Source organism: Ursus arctos, unplaced genomic scaffold (genome assembly GCF_023065955.2).
Source record: "Ursus arctos isolate Adak ecotype North America unplaced genomic scaffold, UrsArc2.0 scaffold_10, whole genome shotgun sequence".
NCBI classification, from domain to species: domain Eukaryota; kingdom Metazoa; phylum Chordata; class Mammalia; order Carnivora; family Ursidae; genus Ursus; species Ursus arctos.
In genome coordinates, this window is record NW_026622764.1 from 29177809 (window position 1) to 29197330 (window position 19522).

Genomic DNA, 19522 nt, shown 5'->3' on the forward strand with positions numbered 1-19522 from the left:
GAGTATGGTACTTCAGTTTTTGTTTTGTTTTGTCTTTAATTAAAATGGTCCTCATTTTTGTTTCTCTGATATTTCCTCACTTTTAGATTCAGGTTGTGTATTCCAGGCCAAAATACTATGTAAATGATGTTGTGTTCTCCTCAGGCATCACACCCAAAGGCACAAAATGCCTACCTGGAAAATGTCTGATTTTTCTACTGCATAATTTGTATTTTTTCTCTTGAAACTAAAAGCAGTTTATGGGTTGACTCTTTCAATAAGACAGTTTTAAGGTAACAGGTTCTCATACAGTTTCCCCCTAGATTGAGATTCCCATTCTTCCCTAAACCAGTCTTTGCTAGAATGATTGCAGAATGATGATTTTCCAACTCCAGCACCCCCTCACATTTACCATTTGGCCCTTTGCATTTTGTTGTAAGCAGGAGCCCTTCTTTCTCATTTCTTTTGTTTGGTACAGATGCATGTATTTGTATTTTCTTCATTACTGTCCATAATTATTTGGGTGCGTAGATTGTCTCAGATTTCATGGATCAGAGTCCCTTTGAGCTGGCGCCTGTGCTCTTGTGGCATGCCCCTTCATTTGGGGGCACTTCCTTACTTCCTGGCATAACAAGTTGTTTCAGGCTTCTCTGTGTCAGTCCTGGAATCAGCCGTTCTCCAAGAACATGGGTTCTTTTTAGTGGGGAATAGTTTTAGAGACCAGTTGAGCACTAGGTGTATTCACTGCAATGGGATGTCTTTATATCCCCAGTCCACATATATACGCATATGTGCATATGTGTAGGTATTTTAGAAATCGTAAACCCAAACCAGTACCTCTAATTCCAGTCCATCCCCACAGGGGTCTTTCTTACCTTGACCCATTCCATGTTTGTTTCCTTTCTTCCACAGTAAGAATTCTGGCTTCTGACAATATGAGTACATTTATTTCTCATTCACTCAGTCCCGAAGTATGAGTAAAATAGTTTTATATTTGCTTTTCCCTCACCACTATAAAAGCAAACTCACTGAAAGGAGTTCAGGATTTGTCTGTCATTCTCGCTTCTGCCCTCTCTCACCTGTGTCCCTCCCCACAGCTGAAGGTATATAGTCAAATACTGTGTTTATAAGTTACTTGGGTTCTTTCTCCCCACCCCATTGCAGTGGAATTATGTTATTCCTTTGGAATAGAGTTGGATTCATTTGTTTCAGTTTGCCTTTTTTTATTTTAAAAAAACTTTAGTTAATATTAATAGGTACAAATAACAGAATTCTTTGTGAAGAGCAGCAACAGACAAGGATCACCCTTCTTCCCCTTGTCCCTGAAAACTAGCCCTTTTTACAGGTCTGTCTGTTTTCACCCTATCCTGGGGCAGGGGTTCATCTCTGTAAAGTGAGTAAGATCTGACGTCAGGGGTTGAGGGAGAGAGATGCCCTTTCAGCATAGAGATAACCTTGGCCTCGAACAATGAATGAGGCTCCCTAGGGGTGCCAAAGGGAGGGCAGAAAAGAGGGAGATTCAGAGGACACAGTGCTGTTCCTCTTCTCCCTGTGGTAACAGTCTTTCTAGCCATTCCTGGGAAGACACTCATTAAAATGCTGATGCCTAGCATGTCCTGTCCTCTTTGAGCTCTCAGATTTTTTTTTTTTTTTTTTAAGATTTATTTATTTATTTGACAGAGAGAAAGCACAAGTAGGCAGAGCAGCAGGCAGAGGGAGGGAAAATGGAGGAGAGGGAGGAAGAAGCAGACTCCCTGCTGAGCAGAGAGCCCAGTGTGGGGCTTGATTCCAGGACTCTGGGATCATGACCTGAGCCGAAGGCAGACAACTAACTGAGCCACCCAGGCGCCCCTGAGCTCTCAGACTTCTAAGGAAAGGGGCTTCTGGTCCACTGCACTGTTTCAGTTTGCTTTTAGTTTTAGGATCCCTCCTCTCATATCTTTAGATATAATTTTATTTTTTTTTGAATATGTATAACGTTAACATGTTTCCAAAAGTTAAAGTTACACAAAAATAGTGTACTCAGTCAAGTGTCATTTCTTCCCATATCCCCTTTACTTCATGCTTGTAAGAAATGAACTTCATTGTTTTCCAGTTTATCCTACCTGTGTGTATTGTGTAGATACAGGTGTATGTGTATATATGTACACACATACAATTATTTCCCTTTCTTTATTTTTCAAAAGGTAGCATTTTATATATACCCTTATCACTTTACTGGATCTCCTAGAAATCATTCCGTGGTAGTTCGTAGAGATCTTCCCTGTTCTATTTTTTTTTTATCTGCATAATACCTTTGTGTGTACATCCTATAGTTTATTAAAACTATAGTTTCTTATACTTTGACATACTTTCCAATATTTTGCAAGTATTTCCCAATATTTTGCAATGAAAGCAATAAATACTGTTAAGTGGTGTATCTTTGAGGTAGATTTCTAAAAGTAAGATGTCTGGGTTGAAGGTTAGTGCCTATGTAGTTTTGTGGGACATTAACAGTTCCCTTTATTTTTGCATTCTCACCGGCGATGGTTGAAAATGCCTATTTCTCCACAGCCTTGCCAACAGAATATGCTGTCATACCTTTTAAAATTGTGTCAGTCTCATGGGTGAGAAATGGTCCTGCATGCTTTGAAACCTTTTTCCTGTACCTGGTGCTGTGAACCTTCATTTCATATTTTGACATTAAGGGTTAGATTTTCTCTTTGAGAGATGATTTTACCAGTACTTTTTCTCAGTCCTCCATACTCCACTGTTCTCTTTCATAAGCCACCCTTTTGTACTCTCCACCCCCTCCAGCTTGCAGTGGCAGGTCCAAGGTAAAGACTGTTGGAATTTGGTTTCTTCCTCTGGTTGCAGGTAACTTAAAGGTCATCAGATCTGCTATTTCCTAAACTGCTGAAGGCTTGAGTCGTATGTGGATTTCCTCGCCCTGTGTGTTGCTTTTATGTTGTTTGGGGAGAATGAGAGTGGTAATAATTGAAATCAGACAGCCATTTTTGTCCTCTATCTGCAGAAGTCCTAGTTGTGACCTTTTATGAATTTAACTATGGTGTATGTATAACCACATTCAGAATCCCTTGGGGCTGTTCAGGCATCTGTCGTATTTTTGCATGGCTTTTCTTTACATTAGTTGGTTGATAGTAAGGGAATAAATATTTATTTCAGTAGTCAGTGACAAATAGAATTATTTTTCTTCTAAAAGCATAGTATATCCTTTTATATGATATATTTTGCTCACTGTTCACATTTTTTTGCCTTTTTGTTTGTTTGTTTTGGTCAAAAAATAAGGATAGACATTGAAAGAAGCTGAGAATTAACATTGAAACTTTTGACTTCTTCTCTGTTCATGTGGTTGCCACACTTTTCCCTCCCCTGGTTCAGCACAGGGCTTGAAGCTCTGTTGCTTTTGCAGTCACGTTGTGGCTGTATTTTCTTGCTGTGGTATTGAAGGAGTGATAGAACGCACTAGAAACCTGATATTTGGGTGAGAATTAACCAGGCTGTTTGCAGTGCTCCCGTGTTCTTCAGGTATTTTGCTAATGATTTCTCATTCCCAGGACTTGCACAGGACCCTGGATGCCATGAGACAGCATTTTCTACCCTCCAGAGGGCTTTTGGAAGGGGAATGCTTTGGGGGGAGGGCAAGCTCCTGAACCAGGGTGGATGTATGTTTACCCATCCACCATCAGCATTCCTTTATAGCTACTACTGGCTTAGTAATGAGAGACTTTCTATTGTTTTTTAAATTAAAACCCTTAGACAGTAGTAGTTTTTGATTGAATTAACAATTATTTACTTAAGATGTCATACCTTACCATTGATTATGCTGTTTATCTTGAAACATAAATAAAATGAATTAGTAACACATGATATGTGTAAAAAAATGTAATTTTCTAATTGTATTCATAGCTGTAGTATTCAGTATTTTGGCCTTTACCCAAATATTTTCAGACTGTGTGATTTTAGTAGTGACTTTCCATCATCTTAAGTACTATCAACTTAAAATATCGAAGTGATTTTTTTCCAAAGTGATTCTTTTAAACGAACAATTTGTAATACTAATTTTTTAGTATTACATATTAGTAACATATTGTATATTTATTATACTTTTTTATTTAAATGTAGGTGAAGACAGTATTTCAGGGCAATTTCTTAGATGGAAAAATATTTCAGCTTTATTGGCATTTTCTAATAGTACACTTTGTGGTTTATTAGGGGAGAGTTCCTAAGAATAATAGAAATTATTTTATTTACAAATTTTGGTCTAAATTTCACATGAATTTCGTTAATAAAAAAATTACTAACAATTGATAATTTCTTATAGTGCTGTTTTTGTCTCCTGTCTTAACTTTATAAAAAATTATAGATTGTTTATCTAGTAATGTTTTTAATATGGTTTATTTAATCTTTTAGAAAGGACAACTGGGTAGACCAATTTTGGATGTTCCATATTGGAATGCAAAACCAGCTCCCATGCCTAACATTGGATCAAAATATGGAAGAAAGGCTACCTGGATAGGTGCAAGTGGGGACCAGACTTTCTTACGCATTGATGAAGCACTTATTAATTCTCATGTGCTGGCTACATCAGAAATTTTTGCCAGTAAACACATAATAGGTAATACCCCCAAACAAACAGATGTTCCTCACAAAGATTTTGGGATTGACAGTGATTGACAGTAAATGGTTCAACTTTACCTATCATGAGATATATGATCTTAGAGCTTTTTGTTTTCTTTCTATTTGAAGAAATTTCAAAGAAGCTTCTAAATGTCTGTGTTTATATGAGTATTTATAAGCTAGAGAGTGGTGGAAATATGAGCTAAATTATGATAGGATAAAACCTGTATTGGAAGGAGTTTTTCTGTATTGGTTCTTGTTAAATAAATGGTAGAAATTAATTTTTATGGAAGGTTACTTAAGTCAAACTTTGAAGTTCAATCTATACTTGTGTCTGTGATATCATAAATAATTATATAGTAGTGATATAGAAATTAAGAGCATGTGTTGTGGATTTAGACAGCCTGAGGTTTTGGTACTAATTCTATTACTTCAAAGTTTTTAATTAATCTATTTAAATCTCAGTTTCTTCATCTGTAAAATGGATATAATAATAGTGCTTCCCTTATAAATAATACTTATCTTCTAAGCTGAGGCTTTATAAAAAGGTAATGCATTTTTAAGATGGATAAATATCTTTCCCCAAGGCTTGGTACCTGCTTCTATATCAGAACCTCCTCCATTTAAATGTCTCCTGATAAATAAAGTGGATGGGAGTTGTAAAACTTTTAATGACTCTGAACAAGAGGACCTGCAAGGATTTGGTGTGTGTCTTGATCCTGTGTATGATGTCATTTGGAGGTAAGCTCTGTTTATAAAATAGAGTAGTAAATAGTTTCTGATCAAATTATACTCTTGTGGTGATATAAAATTCATGTATAAGGCAAACTTTATACATGAGAACTCTCTTGTTTAACTGTGCTTCCCAGGACCTTTGCAGTGCAGTGCAATGGTTAAAAGCATGTGTTCTGAGCCAGGCTGCCTCGGATTATCCCAGATCCACAGTTTGCTTCTGTGTCACCTTGGAATGGTTACTTTGACTCTATGTGCTTTACTTCTCTCATTTATAAATTTAGGGTGATAATAGTACCTACCTCATAAATTGTTATGAAGAGTGAAGAATTTAGAGCAGAGGCACATAGTAGGTGCTATAGAACTGTTTGCTGCTGTCATTATATTAAGCAGTTTTACTTTCAAGAGTTCTCTTGTTAATTATTTTTGATCTGTCAGCAATCCTGTCTAAATTGCATAAAACTCATTCTATTTTCTTGTTTCCATGTATCGAATTATTACCAACTATGTAGAAGAAATCGTGCCGAAGACGATACAGAATAATTAAGATAAATGCCCTTTATGAATGTACATAACAAAATCCCCGTATTGGTAGAGAAATGTAGAAATATATAGGATTACCAAACTCTAGAAACTATAAAAATGTGGAAAATCAGTACAGGTACACTACAGACTCAAATTATATTTACTTAAAATTTATTGTGGTTCTTTGGATACATAATGACTAAAGAAAATTGTTACCCTCAGCATTTCTAGCTTTGAATACCAGTAGGAGGTGTACCCTACATTACCAGATGTGTACCCTGCATTACCAGACCGACTCATCATAGGACTTACCTTTTTCTTTTTCTTTCTTTTTTTTTTTCTTTCCCTTTTCCCCTCTTGCATTGTTTATTTGGCCAGCCTCAGTGGACAGAAATTAGATAAATTGAAAGGTTTAAGTGGCACCAGTGAGGAATGAAAAAAGACCTTTTTGTCCTCTTCCTCTGCCCATGCCTACTTTCATTTCTGTCAGTCAGCCAGGTCTTAAGAAGCCATGTTTTCTATCAATCCTAAGGCTGCTTTCAGAGTAAAGGAATTACAATGCTTCCCAGGTTGCTGACCAGCCTACTGTTTTACTTGGGCATATTTTGAGAAGGCTTGCAAGCCAGAATTGATTGAGTAGCACTTTTCAATCTCCCTAGCAGCATTACACAAGATAGATAATGAGAGACTAGAGGTGAGTAGTCTTATAGTAATTCTTATGGAGACATGAGGTACTAAGAACCAAAATTTGAGTGGTCACAGTGGGATAGCATGGAGGGGATAGAAAGGCACATGGTGTAAAAACAGACTAGTCATTAGTTATTTACTGATTACAAATCTGTGTACAAGAGACTTAGTTACCAAAGAGCAAGCTCTGGTTTGGACTTAGGTTTAAATTGATGTTTTATTTTCTGTAATCTTTATATGTCTTATATTTGAATGAAAGAAATTTACGTGAACAAAATAAAAATCAACAGTGGAGACTCTGCTTATGGATACATTCACTAGATTAGAAATGCATTCTCTAAATTAGTTAATAGCAGAACTGGATTCTAACAGTATAACTAGAGCTATTTCCCTGGAGTCTTAACAGATCTCCGAAGTGTAGCGTGCAGTTAGCTGAACCTTGCCTTTTTCACATATGGTAATGGCAGTGGGAGAGATGATTACAAATGCCTTGCCAGGTCCTTGAGTATTTACTCCCTTGTTCCAAAATAGATTAAAAGATGAAGGGCAGTCTCCTCAAATGTTTCACGAAACATAGCTAGAAGGTCCTGACTTCTGGCTGTTTTATGTCAGGAGGGCACTTCCATTTTACAGCTGACATAGATGCTGCAGACTCAGTAGTAGCTCACTTTGACGTTCCTTCCGGGCCGGGGTCGGCTTCCTTTTGTATTTTTAACAGCTAACTTCTCCTGAGTAATTAGAAACTTAGCATCTATAAAAAGCAGATAAATGTGAAGAATAGCAATTTTATTTCCCACTTCAAAATTTACACAAATAACACATGAATATTTGTTGTTACTTTTTTAAAAGCAAAGCAAAACTTGAATTGTGTAGTCCTTTTTCAGATGTTTTTCTTCCCCCATACAAATCCTACTCACTTTCTCTATGGGTCACAGGTATTAAGTAAGTTTGGTTTATATTGTTTGACACTTTAAAAATTCATGGTTTTTTTTTATACGTATAAGAATATATTCATTTTAAAAGCTAGGGTTTTTTTGCTAAACGACAGTTTGTAGGTCTTGCCAAATCAGTACAGTAACAACTGCTTTGTTACTAAAACTGTATAGAATTCTATAGTCTGGATAAACCAAAATATCCTATTGATGAACATTTTAGATTACTTTTTAATGTTTCGGTATTACCTATATGGTCAGAGTGAACACACAAACACAGGTGTACATATATATAGACACAGTTTTGTGCTCTTGGGAGTGTATTCCCGTTAGATAGCTTTCAAGAAGTGGAATTGCTTAGTCAAAAGATTGGCTCATAGAATTGTGATATTTACTGCCAAACTGTCCTTCAGTAATCTCTCACCAACTGCTGTAAGAATCCATACTTTGCCATACTGTCAGCATCAGTATACAATACTATTATTTTTAATTTTTGCTACTTTAGTTTTAGTCAGTAAGTATTTAAATAGATACTATATGATAAGCAAAGATTGATACAAGTGAGTAAGATACATATAAGATTCCCTTGCTCTTAGGGAAGTCCTCAGAGATATAGACTATATGAAAGTGAATAAATAATACACTTTATAGATCTTTATAGATCTTACTCAGCATCATTAAGAAAGAAGGGGTTGCTGTGATTGAGGTCAGCAGTGACCTATCTTCCCTTCAGTGGAGACAATATAAGTTAAGACTTAAAGTGTAAGAAAGAACCAAGCATTTGAAGAGTTAGGGAGAGTTTTCTGAGCAGGGAGAGCTTAGTAGACCTAAATACTTTTGGTGCAAGAGCCTGGTTGTGTTTTAGGAATTTGAAGAAAGCCAGTGTGGTTAAAGCATAGTGAATGAGTGGTATGAAATAAAATCAAAGAGGTAGGCAGGGCCAGGACATGCAGGACTTTGTAGTCTAGATTAAGGAAATTGAATTTCCTTCAAAATAGGAGGTCTTTTTAGGATTTTGAGTTGGGAAGTGACACTAAGAGATTATACTTATTGTGTGGAAAATGAAAGGGAAGGAGGCAAGAGTAGATGTAGGAGGTTCCTGCAGCAGTGCAAGGGAGAGATGATGGCATGAAACTCAGGGTTGTGGTGGGGAAGATGGAGAGGAGCAGTCAGCAGCATATATTTTGAAAAAGAGCCAATAAAACTTGCTTGTATTGGAAAGTGGTTAAGGAAAGAAAGTAGTCAAGGGTGATTCCCAAAGTTCTGATTTTGGCATTTGAATAGACATTGGTGGCATTAACTGGGCCGGGAAAGGCAGAGAAAGATTTTGTCAAGATTTCTGTTTTTGACATGTTCAATGAGCCAAGTTCAAAGGACTGGTCTGGACTGAGATATAAATTTGACAATTTTTAGTTTAGATATGTATCTAAAGCTATGGTATTGAACGAGATCACCTAGACAGAGAAGGTAGGTTGAGAAGAACTTACAAAATTTAGAAGTTAGGTGAGATACGAGGAACTAGTCAGGAGACTAGAAGGGGCAGCTTATGAACTATGGGAAAAAGCAAGAGGGTGTGCTGACATAGAAGTGAAAGGGGGAGTGGGTAAAAAAGAGGAGTGTTTGGTGATGTTGGATACTGCTGAGGGCTTAACTAAGTAGATGACAAAAAATTCCATTACGTTTAGCTGCTTAGAAGTTATTTGCAACTTTGAGAATAATTTTATGGAAATGTTAGATATGCAGACTAGAGTGGTGTGGTTTGAAGAGTGAATGGGGATTTCCACTTCTGGTAATTTGGTAAACTAAATACTTTAAAAGGGGCTCTGTGCTTTAAAACGAAAGTTTATAATTTATACGTTGGCTTGGCACTCAGCCGAGATGTTGCTATTCTGCTGCCCCTGTCTCCCACCCCCATCTCAAAGAAAGAAAGCCACCCTAAAAATAAAAATCATACCTCATGAGGTGACCCTTGGGAAGTAAGCAGTCCGCACTGTAAACACAGGATTTCACGGAGGGCAAATGCTGATAAGTGGTGCTGTAGTGTGGAAAACAAGCCCTGTGCCCCTGCAAGGAGAGGGAGGTGCAAACTGATCCTGAAACTCTGTTACGCTTCTGGCCTTGGAATGATGCTAAACGGGGATTAAATAGGTAATACCCGTGTGTCTCCAGCCGAGGGCAAGTGTAAATCATCTTTAGAGAAAACCCCTCCTCCATTTAGGCTCATAGGTTTTTAATGAATTAAGATTCCATCAAATATGAGCACAAAGTCTAAGATTGTTTAACATATCAATAATATCACTGTTAGTGAAATTCAGTAAAAGACAAGCAACAAGATCTTGGAATTAGCAGAAACGATATAAATTATGTGTATGAAATGTTTAAAAACTAAAAGATGAAATTGAGCAAGCAAGAGAAACTCTTGATGAGACTCAAAATGATGAGGCATATTTGAAAAACAACCAAACAAAACTTTTATAAATGAAGAATGGCTGTTTACACAAATGCATGAGTAGACCAGATTTGAAGAGTTGAGAGGAAATTACACAAAATGCCACAGAGACAAGAATATAAAAAATATGAAAGAGATTTGAAGAATATAATGAAAAGATCTAATAGACATCCAAGAAGGAAATTTTAGAGATTAAATAGAGGAGAAACAATATTTGAAGAGATAATGCCTAAGAATTTTCCAGAACAACAACAAAAAGATTTAAATTCACAAATATTAAAAATTATGTGTTTCCATTATCTACAATCAGGAGAATTATAGTGAAATTATAGAACACTAAAGACCAAGAGAAAAATCTTAAAAGCAACCAGAGAGAAATAAATAATCATACACAAAAAAACCCAATTAGATTAAGAGATTAAATTAAAAAGCTATAGTACAATTATATTAATGCTACTAATTATAGCAGGTACTTTAATAGAATTTATTCTGTGCCAAGTATTCAAGTTTAAAATAAAAAATTTTTAAATAACTTTTTAATTGTGCTAAAAACATAAAATGTAACCATTTCTAAGTGTACAGTTCAGCAATGTTAAATAAATTCACATTGTTGTATAGTAGACCTCCAGAAGTGTTTTCATCTTGCAAAACTGAAACTCTGTACCCATTTCTCCCTCCCTCCTTAGCGGCCACCATTCTACTGTCTATGAATTTGACTACTTTATATATATAAGTGGAATCATACAGTACTTATCTTTTCTGTGACTAGCTTATTTTACTTAACATCATGTCCTTGAGATTCATTCACGTTGCAGCCTGTGACAGAATTCTTTCCTTTTTAAGGCTGAATAACAGTCCATTGTATGTTTCTCCTGCATTTTATCTATCCACTCACCCACTCATGGATGCTTAAGTTGCTTCCACCTCTTGGCTATTGTGGATAATGCTGCTATGATTGTGAGTATGCAAATATCACTTCAGGATTTTCCTTTCAGTTCTTTTGGATATATACCAGAAGTGGGATTGCTGGATTTAAGTCCTCTTATATTTAGTAAATTTGGATCATCAAGCACCATTGATTGAGAAGACCATCTTAATAAATGAATCTGAATGTTAGCTGTATCTGACACAAATCAGTTTTTCAAAAGAATCATTGTTTTCTGTGTAGGCATACCAGTTATGAAAAAATGAGGATTTTGTTCTTCCTTCCTGTCTGTTCTCATATTTATGCTTTAGGAACTATGTATAAAATTATCCACAGCAGCATTTTTTTTGTAATGGAAAATTGGGTGGTTTTGATTTTTTTTTTGCTATCAGTAGTAGAATGAACAAATAGTTGTAATATAGTCACATGAGCTGTTAGTATTTTACAACAACAAGAATGAATGAACTTGCAGTCATACACCACTGTAAAAATACATTGTAAGTATATTCTATTCTTTGAAGAAAGCTAACCACAGAAGAATACATAGTATATCCTGTTCATAGGCAATTCAAAATGTGAAACTTAAATAATAAACAATTTTGATATAAACATATGAAAATTCATAAAAGCAAGAGAATGATCAACTTTTAAAATTCAAGGTAATTTCTACTTTTGAAGGAAAAGGGAAGAGATTGGGTAAGGAAAGAGAGCCGGGGTACTTAAAAGATAGTGGTAATATTCTTTTTACTAGTGCACATTATACCATTGTTCTTCATACCTCATTTTGAAAATATTCTGTTACTGTTCTTTTGTATGTACTCTGTAGTTGATAAAAACAACTTTTCCAAAAAGAATTCATAGCCAAAAAAAAAAAAAAAAAAGTGGTAAAGAAGTAGAGGCAGCTTTTTGAGAATTTTTTATGGAAGAGATAAGGGAAATGAGATAATGGTTGGAGGGTATTGTGGGTCCCTTACGGGTTACTGTTTATTAGTGTTTGAACATCTCGTACACTTTACTTGTGCTTCCTTTCTGAAAACTGCTTTCCAGGTCTTTTGCCCACTTTTGATACTGGATTGATGGTCTCTTACTGGTTTGCAGGAGCTCTTATATGTTATGAATACTGTTGTTTTGTCTCATATGTATGTGTCACCTATCTTCTTACAGCTTGCCATTTGTCTTTGAATGTTTTATTTATGGAGTTTTTGTTGTACGGAGCTTCATATATGTGTGCATCAGGTGTACTGTTGCTCTGTTACTCATAAAGCCCTGAACTGTAGTACTGTTTCATTCAAATTATTTCACTTCTAGTGACAAATAATTTTTTAAATATATTTAGCTCAGAGAAAATAATGAACTACATTTTGTCCTCTTTAAGCTGACTGTATTCTCTTCATATCATCAGTTGTACTTTAGAAATTTTTTTCAATGAAACTGTTACTCTTTCTTGAAGGTTTCGACCAAATACTAGAGAGCTGTGGTGTTACAATGCGGTGGTTGCTGATGCCAGACTTCCCTCTGCAGCAGACATGCAGTCCAGATGTAGTATTCTAAGTCCTGAACTTGCCTTACCCACAGGATCAAGGGCTCTCACCACCCGATCTCATGCAGCTTTGCACATTCTCGGTAGGGTTGCTTTTTGATGATCAGCTAATTTTCATTAATATGTGCTGAGAATTTATTTAAACAAATATTTATTTTGTGTTTCATTCTCTCGTGTGTTAAACAACAACATGCTAGGTGCAATGTAAGTTAAACCCTCTAACTTTAAGAGGTTTGTCAGTCCCACAAACACCAATATATCAGACTTAAACCAACACAATTCTTATATGCCCAAATATGAAGCATTCCTGAATATAATTTCTAGCAGGCAGATTTTTTTAAAATAATGTTTTTGTTCAGCTTAAATATATAAACTTTAGAAATGCCGATGGAATATTCAAATGAGTGATTATAATATTTAATTTACATTCATTATTTTAAAATAACAAATTCTACAAAATATATTTATATAATTATGAATTTTATACATATTACTTCTGTCTCTTTTTATATAGCACAGTTTTCCACAGCACATCAACTTCATTTCTATTTAATTTATAATGTAGCATTTTTTCAGAGTATATATGTATTCTGTTTGTAGAAATTTTATACCAATCCACATAACTACTTATTTTACGGCTTTTTTTAAAAATATTTTTTTATTATATTATGTTAGTCACCATACAGTACATATTTTATGGCTTTTAAAAAGGATCCTTAAAAAGACTCATTTATGCTCATCTAAAATTTGCAGTTGATTCCTAAGTATAATTACATATCATACATATAAGTCCTTTTTTTTTCTCAATTTTCTTATGATAATCATTGTAAACATCCAGAACTTGCATTAATTAAGGTTCTCTCAGGTTGCTGTGTCTTCCTCAGATAGAACTTTAAGAATCTAATAGTAATTTCATAAAAGGAAGAACCTCGTAAAGGCTCAACTTTTCAAAGATATGGTTTTTTGCAAAACATTGCATATAGAATGTGTTTAAATATGATAATTACCCAAACAGAGGAGAATTCTTATTGGTTGTAGGTGTTCTTTTGTGAAACATTGTTTAAAGTTTGGAATATATTTATTGAGCACACTCAGAGTTTATTATTTTAATTTATCCCCTACAGCATCTCATACCGTCAATATAATGGGAAATTTTAATTTCGAGGAGTTGAATTTTTGTTTGTTTGTTTTTAGGTTGCCTTGATACCTTAGCAGCTATGCAGGATTTAAAAATGGGTGTTGCAAGTACAGAGGAGGAGACTCAAGCAGTAATGAAGGTTTATTCCAAAGAAGATTATAGTGTAGTAAACAGGTTTGAAAGTATGTATATTTATGTTTAGGAATATTGTCATATAAGTGAAATATATATATATATAGATATAGATATTTCACAACATAAATTATTATTTGTATCTTCTAGGTCATGGAGGGGGCTGGGGTTACTCTGCTCATTCAGTAGAAGCTATACGTTTTAGTGCTGACACTGATATTTTACTTGGTGGCCTTGGTCTGTTTGGAGGTAGAGGAGAATATACTGCTAAAATTAAGGTAAGCGGTTTGTTGACACTGTTGCCCTTTTTGTTTGAAGGTGTTGGTTTTGACTTAGTTTATGTTTTATATATATATATGTATATATATATATATATATATATATATATATATACATATATATATATAATAAAAAAGGACTTGAGGAAACATTGCTAAAATGTAAAATGGGAGGAAATGAATGGAAAATGATTTTTAAATAATTTTAGGCTGAAAGAGACTAGTCCATCCCAGTCCTTTGTGTTGAACTTTGTAGTGATCTAGGAATAGACCAGGACATCCTTGATATGCCTCCTTTCTGTTAGCCACTTTAATGATGGGAGCACAGCTGTTTTGATGCAGGGACATTTTGATGTAGCTTAAAAGTATTTAGCATTTTTAATGCCAAATACTGTGTAAACAGACATGATTACCCTAAGACAGGGACCAGGGATGAAGTGAGAGATGGAATATGGGGTATGGATTTCACTGGGTAGACAAAATAAAAATAATCAAAAGTCCTCAGTTTTTTATAGTTGTTCATCTCAGAAAGGGTCTGCAGTTATTCCAAGCAAAGGGTGTGCTCATTCTTTAAAAATTTACTAATAGCTTGAATGTTCTGCGTCTCAAATTAATCTGATTTTGCCTTTAAAGTAAAAGAGAGGGGCGTCTCTGTGGCTTGGTCAGTTAAGTGTCTCTGTGACTCTTGGTTTTGGCTCAGGGCATGATCTCAGGGTCCTGAGATTGAGCCCCAAGTTGGGCTGTGCAGTGGGGATGGAGCCTACTTAAGATTCTCTCTCCCTATGCCCCAACCCCCCCACTCCCACTCATGCATGCAAGGGCATGCTCTCCCTCTCTCCAAAAAAAATTAAAACTAAAAAAAATTAAAAATAATTAAAAAATAAAGTAAGAGAAAACTCTATAGTTTGTGCCTTAATTTCAATTCTAATTAAATGCTATCTGTTTAGGAGATCTTTTCTTCTCTCAATAATATCTAAAAATTATATTAATATGTTAAAACTCCCTTACTATTGGAGCTCCTGGGTGGCTCAGTCGGATAACCATCTGCCTTTGGTTCAGGTCATGATCCCTGCGTCCTGGGATCGAGCCCCACGTCAGCTCTTTGCTGGATGAGGAGTATGCTTCTCCCTCTGCCCCTCCCCCTGCTCGTGCTCTCTCTCTCTCTCTGTCTCTCAATCTTGTGCATGCACTCTCCACTCTTTCTCTCTCTCAAGTGAATAACATCTTTAAAAAAAAAAAAAAAAAAACTCCCTTACTATGATGGCTTTTGAGTACACTTCCCATAGAGGCCCAACCAGAACTGACAAACTTTTAAAAATATTTGCTTAATTCTGACTATAATTGGAATACACACGCTAAAGAAATATAGCTAATATATAAATTAAGAAAGAAAAAATTTAAAATCCTTAGAGTTATATAGAGGATAGGGATGAAATAATAATTAAGGACACTTGTAGCATAGGTAGGTAGGTAGATAGAAAAGAAAGAAAGAAAGAAAGAAAGAAAGAAAGAAAGAAAGAAAGAAAGAAAGAAAGAAAGAAAAAGAAAAAAGGGAAAATAAAACAGGTTTGGTTTTTAGCTTATTTCAGAGCAACTGCTTTCAAAGGGTTATTTGAAGATGTCTTGATTTTAAGCCAAGGTAAAGAATTAAACTCAATGATACAGTGCTAGTTGGCAATTTCTAGTAAGTTGATCAAGAAGATATATATATTTTTTTCTGTCCCTGAAAGGTTTTTTGTTTTGTTTTGAGAATATTGAACACCATAGTGGCCCTTATCTCCAGTAGTTGTGGTAAAGAAGTATGTAGGCCTTCCAATAATGATGTTTTTATATTAAGTGTGATTTCGTTTTTCCAAGTCTCAAATCCTCTCTTACTTTTCCCATTCCCTGGAAGTGAACTTGCCTTTGAAATTCTATTATTAATGAGTACACTAAGGTTTTCCAACAGAAGTCTTTTTTTTTTCTCCATTCACTTCTTTAAGGTACACTTTTTTTTTTTTCTAGCAGTGAATCTCTTTATTTTTTTGTTTTGTTTTCATATCTCTGGTTGTTTCTTCTCTTTTGTAGGTTTGTCCTCTTCTAGTGGCCACACTAGATGTTGGAGTTCTTCTAGGCCCATGCCTAGCCCCTGTTTCTTCACTCTATATTGTCTCCTAAACATCCTCTTCTAAGCCTGAAGTTTAAATAGCCGTCAGCATACCATAATGCCCAAATTTAGATCTCCAGCTCTGACTTCTTCTTTGACCCATTTTCATGTAAGTGCTTTAAAGGCATGACAGTTGTTGGTCTTTATATTGCAACTGAATTCATGCTCTTTCCCCAGAATGTGGCTCTCTTCCACTGGTTTGTCTCTTGAATAGTACCAGCCACCATACGCTTGTTACCCTAAGTCAGAAACCTAGACGTTTTTCTTGATGGGTCTTCTTTTATCTCTTTCCTCCTGCTAGAAGACTCTTCCACTACTAACTACTCTGGGCAACGGGTACTTGTGTACTAGGTGACTAGCCACCTAGCTGGACTCTGTACATAATTCTTAACTTTCTGTACTTTCTATTTCCATTCTCTCTCTTCCCATTCCTTCTTAAACCTACTCTCTTCAGGCTTCTGCCCCCCCCCCCCCCCCCGCCACGCTACCAAAACAGCTCTTGTCAAGGATGTGAGTGATTTCTGATTGCTGAAGCCACTGGTCAAGTCTCAGTCCTCATCTTCCTTAACCAGTCGACTTAATTTAATCCTATCAACCCCTTCTTTTATTTACTGTCTTCACTTGGCTCCCACGATACCACGCTTGGTTTTCCTCCTGTCTCACTGACTGCTCTTCTAAGTCTCAGACCGGTTACTCGTCATCTTCCAGACCTCTACCTGTTGGAGTGCCGGAACTCAGTCTTGGACACTTTTTAAATCTACTCATCCCCATAGTGATCCAGCCTTATGGCTTTAAGTATTTTTTCTCTTATTACTAAACCTCCAAAGTCATATATACCGCTGCCTATTTCACTTCTCCACTTGGATAGCTAATAGGCATTTCGGATATAACATATTCAACACTAGGCTTCTGGTGATCTCTCTGAACCTGCTGTTCTCCTATTTTCCTCATCCCAGCTCACTGACTTAGAATAGAATTAGCTTTATTCTTCCCACTGCTTCCACCAAAAATCTTGAAGTCATCATTGCCTTCCCTCTGTCACACCCCACATCCCCTTCAGCAGCAAACACTATTGGCTACACTTGGAAAAGAAATCCAGGATCTAACCACTTCTAAAAACTGTCCCCAGTACCAAGTCAGTCTAAACCATAGCCATTCTCACCTGGATTATTATAGTAGCCTCCCAACTTGTATCCTGCTTCTGTCCTTGTTCCCTTTTGTCTATTCCCAATACAGCAGAGAGATTTTCTTAAAATGTACACCAGAGTCTGCCACTCCTCTCTGTTCAGATTCCTGTAGTGTCTTCTTACCTTAGATTAAAAGCCACAGGCCTTAGAAGGGCCCACAAAGCACCATAGAACTGAGCGCCATTATCATTCTGACCTTACATTATACTAGCTGCCACACTGGCCTGCTCTTTTTCCTCAGACAACACAGGCATAGTCAAACTTCAGGAGCTTTGCATTGGCTACATCCTCTGACTACAACTCTTTACTTCAAAACCTGTGTGATTACTTCCTCATTATCTTCAGGTCTTGACTCTCTGGTGAGCCTATTTAAAACTAAATCCTTTCCCTTACCCACAAACTTACTTACAGTAGCCCCCATTTTTTTGTTTGCATTGTTCACACCTATATGCCAAGTGTCTAGAATTGTGCCTGGCACACAGTATGTGTTGAGAAATATTTGTTGAACATAAGGAGGGGAGCCAGGTTAGGGGAAATCATTAAGGACCTGTATTTCATGCTACAAAGAAGGAAACGAGAAATCCTTGAAGAATTTTAGGTTACAGAGTATTTTAATCAGATATTCATATTAAAAAGAGTACTAGGCGTCATTAAACAAAAGCAAAACCTCTCAGCTTTGTGGAGTAGGGGCCAGAGCAAAGAGAGAATGGAGATAAGAAGACTGATGAGTTCTGCTAGTAACAGTGAGCATGCTAGAACTGACAAGCTTTGGTGCCAGCAGTAGAACAGATATAGTGATGGCAGAAAGATACAAAAAAAAGGATTATTCCAGGTTTTTAATCTGAGTGAGTAGGTGCGTGATAGTGCCATTAATCAGAACAGGGAAAGCGGGAGAGGGGAGTGAGTCCCTTCAGAGCTAGTGAGATCCAGCTGCTGGCGGGTGGTGGGTGGTGGCGGGGGAGCGGGGGCAGGATGCAGTCACTGTTGAGAACAATATCAGAGCTGGAGACAGATTTTCAGATCATTAGCATATAATTGAAAAAAATGAGACATCTAGCGTAGTAATTGTCTGGTAAGTTTTAATGCTCCATTCTCTTCAGTGTTTTAACTGCCTTTATGTAGTTCACCTGCTATAATTCTCCAGAGAAATAAGGGGTTTTTATATGTATTGGTCCATTTTTAAAGAAAAAAGTTCTCTTTCTGATAATTCTCCTTAATTTTCACTTAATTTCCTCACTTTTCCTCTTTGATATCTTCTGTCTTATCCTTTCCCAGACTGTCTAGTCCTCCCCTTGTTTTATAACTATTTTCTTTTATACTCTTCATCTCTCCTTTCCCCATGCCATATTACCTTGACCTACTTTTTTTGTTACCTGTGTTTTTAAGGATCCTTATCTTCTGTTAATTCCTTTGTCTCTCCATAGCTAACACTTTTGTAGCCTTTCTTTCTGGGTATTTTTTAAGTGTTCCGTAAGTATTACTTCATGTAATTCTCACAATTTCTGTGAAGTAGGCACTGTTAGTATCCATCTTCCTTTTATGGATGAGGAAACTGGATCCCAGATCTCACAAGTTGTAAGTGTTGAAGCAAAATTCTTCCTCATTTGAAAGCTCACTTAGATAAAATGCATTGGTTGAGTTCTCTCACCTCCTTCACATGTTTGAATTTGGTATACAGAACAGCTTGGAGCATTTGCTATAAATAGATAAATATATAAATAAGTAAAGCGGAGATTAATGTAGACTGTAAGTTTCTTAATTTAAATGTATAGGTTTGTGTATTTAACATTAAAAAAGCGGCATTCTGATTTTAACATTCTGCAGTGTCCAGCACATTATTGGAAACACACAAAATTATAAATGTATTATTCAGCAGGTTTGTATGACTAAGCGATTGGACATGATGTGTTTTTTCCCTTTCCCCAGCTGTTCGAGTTGGGTCCTGATGGAGGAGATCATGAAACTGATGGAGACCTTCTTGCAGAGACTGACGTGTTGGCTTATGACTGTGCTGCCAGGTAAAGATTTCCTTATCACTTGGCATCATCCTCACATGCTTAATGTGAAAAATTCGTTGTAAGTTAAGATACATAGGAAAGCTTTTTTAAATAATCTGTGATCAGATGCTTGAATTAAGTTGTATATTAGGTAAGTGTTGCATTTAATAGGGCTGCACTAAAACTAATAGTATTTTCCATATTTGTATTTTATAAGATAAATTGTTTCTCCATCGAAGATAAGATGAAAATATA

At 36.0% G+C, this 19522-nt stretch overlaps 1 protein-coding gene across 20 annotated transcripts in view; it reads left to right on the forward strand.

Moving 5' to 3' along the window:
- Positions 1 to 19522, forward strand: part of MYCBP2 (MYC binding protein 2) — a 253185-nt gene that overhangs the window by 94796 nt on the left and 138867 nt on the right. For all 20 annotated transcript variants that reach the window (XM_057307879.1, XM_044381881.3, XM_044381882.3 and 17 more), the window contains 6 exons: positions 4393 to 4597; positions 5187 to 5340; positions 12300 to 12472; positions 13584 to 13709; positions 13810 to 13937; positions 19197 to 19288. In XM_057307879.1, the coding sequence (XP_057163862.1) occupies positions 4393 to 4597; positions 5187 to 5340; positions 12300 to 12472; positions 13584 to 13709; positions 13810 to 13937; positions 19197 to 19288 (878 nt within the window). The remainder of the gene's footprint in view (positions 1 to 4392; positions 4598 to 5186; positions 5341 to 12299; positions 12473 to 13583; positions 13710 to 13809; positions 13938 to 19196; positions 19289 to 19522) is intronic.